The 5,761-nt window shown below is 43.2% G+C and overlaps 1 protein-coding gene across 1 annotated transcript in view; it reads right to left on the reverse strand.

Annotated features, from left to right (window-relative positions):
- CACNA1C (calcium voltage-gated channel subunit alpha1 C) overlaps positions 1-5,761 on the reverse strand; it is a 636,553-nt gene that overhangs the window by 27,646 nt on the left and 603,146 nt on the right. Inside the window, exons 33-34 of the mRNA XM_021711663.1 lie at positions 1,688-1,853; positions 760-887 (exon numbers count right to left, since the gene is read on the reverse strand). Of these exons, the coding sequence (XP_021567338.1) occupies positions 760-887; positions 1,688-1,853 (294 nt within the window). The remainder of the gene's footprint in view (positions 1-759; positions 888-1,687; positions 1,854-5,761) is intronic.

The raw sequence follows: 5,761 nt of genomic DNA on the forward strand, positions 1-5,761 counted from the left end.
GCCCAGACTGGAGTGCAGTGGCCGTTTCCGGCCACGGCAGCCTCAACCTGCTGGGCTCCAGTGATCCTTCCACCTCAGCCTTCCAAGTAGCCGGAATTACAGGCATGCGCTACCACGCCCGGCTGAATTTTTTTTTTCAATTTATTGTAGAGATGAGGTCTCGCTGCCCAGGCGGGTCTCGAACCCGCAGGCTCAGGCAATCCACTCACCTCAGCCTCCCAAAGGCGCGGGATTACAGGCTGAGCCACCGAGCCCGGCTCACATATTTAGATTTTAAAGAAGATTTCTGTCTGTGCTATGTTCGAGGTGGAAGGGCTTTTAGTAGCACAACTGAATTCTCAATATGTACATACTGATTCAATCAACCAACCACCCGACACAAAAGTGTTGCTAAGTGTCAATTAAAATATGATCGATTCATGAGGGTATCCTTAGACTAGAGGCAGGAGTGGAGTCAGTATCTTCCTGGCTCTAGTTATCCTAACTTGAGCACTTAATAGTTCTTCCCGATACTAGGTTGTCCCACCCTTTCAATCAAGTGAATAGAACAGACATATTCTCAACTTAGTCAAAGGTGCCTGGTCTCCTCTGCTGGCCTCTGACTCTTAACTCTTGACCCTGCACCCTGGGTGCAGTTCAGTGTTTCTAGTGGATGGATCTACCCACTTTCAATCCATCCTGAGCCTCTCCTGCAGGCGGGGTCGGTCATACCCTCTCTTGGCTTGGGGAGTCAATTGGGACTTCTCCCTGGGAACTCACTTGGCTTCAGGGTCATACTCTGCCCAGATCCTTTTAAACTCATCCAGGTGGTGGGGACCCAGGATGGACCAGTCCCTTGTCAGGTAGTCAAAGTTGTCCATGATGACAGCCACAAAGAGGTTGATGATCTGCAGAGAACAGTTCGTACAATGACATGCTCTGAGATGACCTTCCTACACACCTGCCAGCCAGTGCCCATGCCCGGCAGAAGCCAGCAATATGTCCTACCAGCCTCAGAACATGGGTCTCTTGGATATAAGCTTGACAGTGTCCTTGAGAGAGGTGTGGGATAAACCCACGCACGGGCAGGACAGCTTCCCTCATTCCGAGCTGCTGTGCAGGGGTGCCCAGATGGGGGTGTCAGGGACTTTACCCCCTTTGCCACTCCTAAGCAAGGTGTCAAAAAATGTAAGTTCCTTCACAGCAACCTGGATGGACTTAGAGCCTATAACACTGAGCGAAACAAAGGACTAAGTATCACATGTTCTCACTCATAAGCGGACCTTGAACAATTATTATAATACTGTAAGAAAAAGATTGGCAGTGATGGCAATCTCCGGGGGACGGGGGAGGGGAGGACCTCATCTACAAGGGTACCTGCATAATGAACATTTGTCTTTCTAACCCTGAATGGTATCCCACACCTTTACAGTTAAAAAATTAAAAGCAAAATAAGCTCCCTCTAGGTCTTCACATGTCCCCTTTGCTCTCTGGCATGACGCCACCGTGACAAGAGCCAAGACGTGGCAGGGTTCACTCTGGCCCAGGGCTCTCTACCCTGATCCCAGCATGGCTGGGCACTCCTGCTAACTTTTGAGTCACCTCTTCTGCTGGGGTTACTCTGACCGTAGGCCGCAGGGACTGGGGCCCAGGCCACCCTGGAAGTGCGCGCTCATGGCCTGTGGCGACGGGTCCCCCCTTGGCTTACCAGGAAGGCACAGAGCATGTAGAAGCTGATGAAATAGAAGACGGCGAAACTGCTGCCACATGGCGTCTCCCCTTCTGTGCTGTTGCTGGGCTCGGACTCCGGGGCACACTTCTTGCCTGGCATGCAGGCCAGCATGATGTCCTGCCAGGCCTCGCCCGTGGCACACCTGGAGGGGAGACGGAGAGCCCACACCCATGCAGCCAGTCCTACAGGCGTGGAAGCTCTCCCACATCCTTCCTCACCCCCTTCCCTCTCCTTCCCCAGAGCGAATTACTCACATGAACTTGATGTTCCCTGAATACTGTGATACATTCACTTAATATGTAAACACACACATATATATTTTTTGAGTTGGGGGTCTCTCTCTGTCTCCGGGCTGGAGGGCAGTGGCATAATCACAGCTCACTGCAGTCTCGACATCCTGGACTCAAGGAATCCTCCTGTCTCAGCCTCCTGGGTAGCCGAGACTGAGGCATGCGGCGCCACACCCGACTAAGTTTTCAAAATTTGTTTTTGTAGAGATGAGGTCTTGCTGTATTGCCCAGGCTAGATTCGAACTCCTAGGCTCAAGCAATCCCCCTGCCTCAGTCTCCCAAAGTGCTAGGAGGATAGGTGTGAGCCACTGTACCCAGCCAGTATTATTTGGAATATTTTAATTATTTTTATTTTTTTAGAGTCAGGGTCTTGCTCTGTCAGGTTGGAAGGCGGTGGCATGACCATAGTTCACTGCAGCCTCGACCTCCTGGGCTCGAGTGATCTCCCCGCCTCGATTTCTCTCAAGTAGCTAGGACTACAGGCATGCACCACCACCACACCTGGGTGATTTTTTTTTTTTTTTTTTTGGTAGAGATGGGGTTTCACTGTCTCCCAGGCCAGTCTCAAACTCCTGGGCTTAAGCAATCCTTTTGCCTCGGTCTCCCAAAATGTTGTGATTACAGGCAGTGAGCCACTGCAACTGGCCTCTTCAATGTTTTAAAACTTTAAACTGTAGCAAAATGTAATCTTTCTGAAAATGTACTCTTTTTGCAGTCCATGTGAAGTTTTTGAGAGCTAGCCCTTTGGATGTATTAGAACTCTAGCTCATTCACCTTCACTACTGTACAAGAGTATGCTTTGTGAGCATACCATTACAAAAATCCACTCTCCTATTAAGGGACATTTAGGTTTTTCTTTTGGCTATTACTACTAATGCTGCTGTAAATATGGAGGTCTCCATCGTGGGTATTTGCTTAGGAGTGGAATTGCCAGCAGAAGGTACATGTGTCTTCATTTTTACTCAATATTCCATGTTCTCCAAGTGTCTGTCCAATTTAGACTCTCATCATCAGTGTAGGAGAAATGTCACTACTTTACAGACTTATCAACTCTTGGTGTTAGTGAATTTTAAAAAATATTGTTGCTCACATCCTATGATGGATATGAAATGATATTTCACTGCTGTTTTCATTTGGTTTTAAAATGATTTAGTGGGTTGAGAATTTAGACTTCTGTTGAATTGCATGCTCATATTTTTGCTTGTTGACTCATGGGCTGTCTTGTTCATTTGCAGGGTGCTGTAGATAGCCTTTATATTAATCCTTTGCTAGTTACATGCATTACAAGTATATAACAGTCTGTGGCTTGTCTCTAGCTTTACTCATGGCATATTTTGGTGAATCTAAGTTTTCCATTTCAATGTGGCCGAATGTATAGTTTTTTTCTCTATGTTTTTTGCATCTTGTTTTAAAAAATCCTTCCTTATTCTAGGTCCTAAAGACATTCTCTTCTATATTCTACTAAAGACGCGAAAGTTTTGTTTTTCACAATAACTCTTTAGCCTGGAACTTATTTTCATCTTTGACATAAGGTAAAAATATGCGTTTATCTTTTTCTGTATAGGTAACCAATTTTACCAACATTATTTATCAAACAGTACATCTTTACCTGCTTATTTGAAACATCGCTCACATAATCTGTGTTTCAATAGGTGTCTGGCTTTAGTGCTGGTCTTTCTATCCGATTCCATAGGTTCGTTTGTTTTTCTTGGTGCTAATATTCCATGTTGTCTTAATTGCTACAGTATTATAGTAGTGTGAGTCCTTCCAGTTTGTTGTTCTTCAAAACTTGTCTTGGTTATTCCTTTTCTTTTTTTCATAGACACATTAGAATTAGTTTGTCAAGTTCTATAAATTAGCTTGTTGAGAATCTTACTGAAATTGAATTAACAGATTCTCTTACTGAGAATCTTGCTGAAATTGAGGAATCCCGACATTTTTATATTAAGTGTCTCGTCAGAAACATGACATATCTCTCCATTTATTTTGTTGCACCCCCCCTTTTATTTTGGAGTCAAGGGTCTCACCGTATTGACCAGGCTGGAGTGCAGTGGCATGATCACGGCTCACCACAGCCTCCAATTCTTGGGCTCAAGTGATCCTCCCACCTCAACTGGGACTACAGGCACATGCCATCACTCTTGATTTTTTTGTAGAGACAGAGTCTCACTATGTTGCCTAGGCTTGCTGTACATTTAAAATGGTACAGTTTAAAAGTTATACTTTAAAAGTTATATTAGTCTGCTGCTGATATAGAAGGCATACAACTGACTTCATCTACAGATTTGTTGAACTCTTGTTAGTTATAGCAATTTATCTGTTGTTTCTCTTTTATATTCTAGACAGGAAAACAATTTTGTTTTGGCATCCAAATTTTGCTCTCCAATTCTTCTTCTTTTTGAGTTGGGGGTCTCACTCTGTTGCCCAGGCTAGAGCGTAGTGGCATGATCATTGCTCATTGCAGCCTTAACTTTCTGGGCTCAGGCAATCCTTCTGCCTCAGCTTCCTGAGTAGCTGGGACTACTGGCGCACGCCATCATGCCTGGCTAATTTTTTAAATTGTTGCAGAGATGAGGTCTTACTGTGTTGCCTAGGCTGGTCTCAAACTGGGCTCAAGCGATTCCCCCTACATCGACCTCCTGAAATGCTGAGATTACAGGTGAGAGTTACCAAACCTGGCTCCCTCTTCAATTCTTGATTTTTGATTTATTTTTCTTATCTTTTTGCATTGGGGAAAACTTACAGTATGCTATTGACTAGAAAAAATGAGAGCATAAGATCTTGTCTATTATAATTACTAATCAGTTATTACCAGTACAAGAAAATGATCATTTTTCTTTGTCAAGTTTTCACCTTATTGATCCTATTAGTTATTATAAATGGTTTTTAGTTAATATGCTTAGATTTTCTACTTGGATTAGCTTGTCGTTTGCAAACAATGCTAGTTGTGCGCACATATTTTCATATTTATAACTTTTTGTCTTTTTTGCTCTTTGTTACTGGTACTAACCTTATAATACTCTATAAGATAAGGAGGTTTTCTACCTCTTTCTGTTCCTTAAACATGTTTATAACAGAGAAATGATCCCTTTCTTGATAATTTGATAGACCTAACAAATAAAATTTTGGGTCTTAGGCCTTTTTAAAGGCTAACATTTTGACTGCCCAAAATTTCTTTTAGAGTCAGGGTCTCACTCTGTCACCCAGGGTGGAGTGCAGAGGCATAATCCTGAATGACTGCAGTCTTAAACTCCTGGGTTCAAGTGATTCTTCTGCCTTGGCTTCCCAAAGTGCTGGGATTAGAGGTGTGAGTCACAGCACCCAGCTATTACTATAATTTAAAAAAATTTATTCTTAAGAAAATTTTTATAATTCATATTTCCTACACAAAAACATCTTTTGTTTAGGTTTTTTGGCATACACTTGTTTATAATATTCTCTCTCTCTCTTCTTTTTTTTTTTTGAGGCCTGATTTTATTTACTTGTTATGCTTAGAAAATTTTATTTTTGACTGGATTCAGAAGCTCTCAGAGAGGCCAGCCTTCATCTCTTGGCCGTCTGTTCTTGGCATTTTTCTGGGCTTCCTCCATTTTCTTGGCCTCAAACCTGGCCGATTCCTTGGCTTCTTCCTTTTTTTTTCCCCTCAATATGCTGTTTCTTCAGAATAATACATCAGCATCAAGATGCTGAATCTGGGGTGCTTTGGTCCTAGGTTTCTTCTTTGTTTGGGGGCTTTTTTTTTTTTTTTACAATGTACTGG

Source organism: Carlito syrichta, unplaced genomic scaffold (assembly GCF_000164805.1).
Source record: "Carlito syrichta isolate Samal-C Ts95f unplaced genomic scaffold, Tarsius_syrichta-2.0.1 Scaffold302444, whole genome shotgun sequence".
Lineage (NCBI taxonomy): Eukaryota > Metazoa > Chordata > Mammalia > Primates > Tarsiidae > Carlito > Carlito syrichta.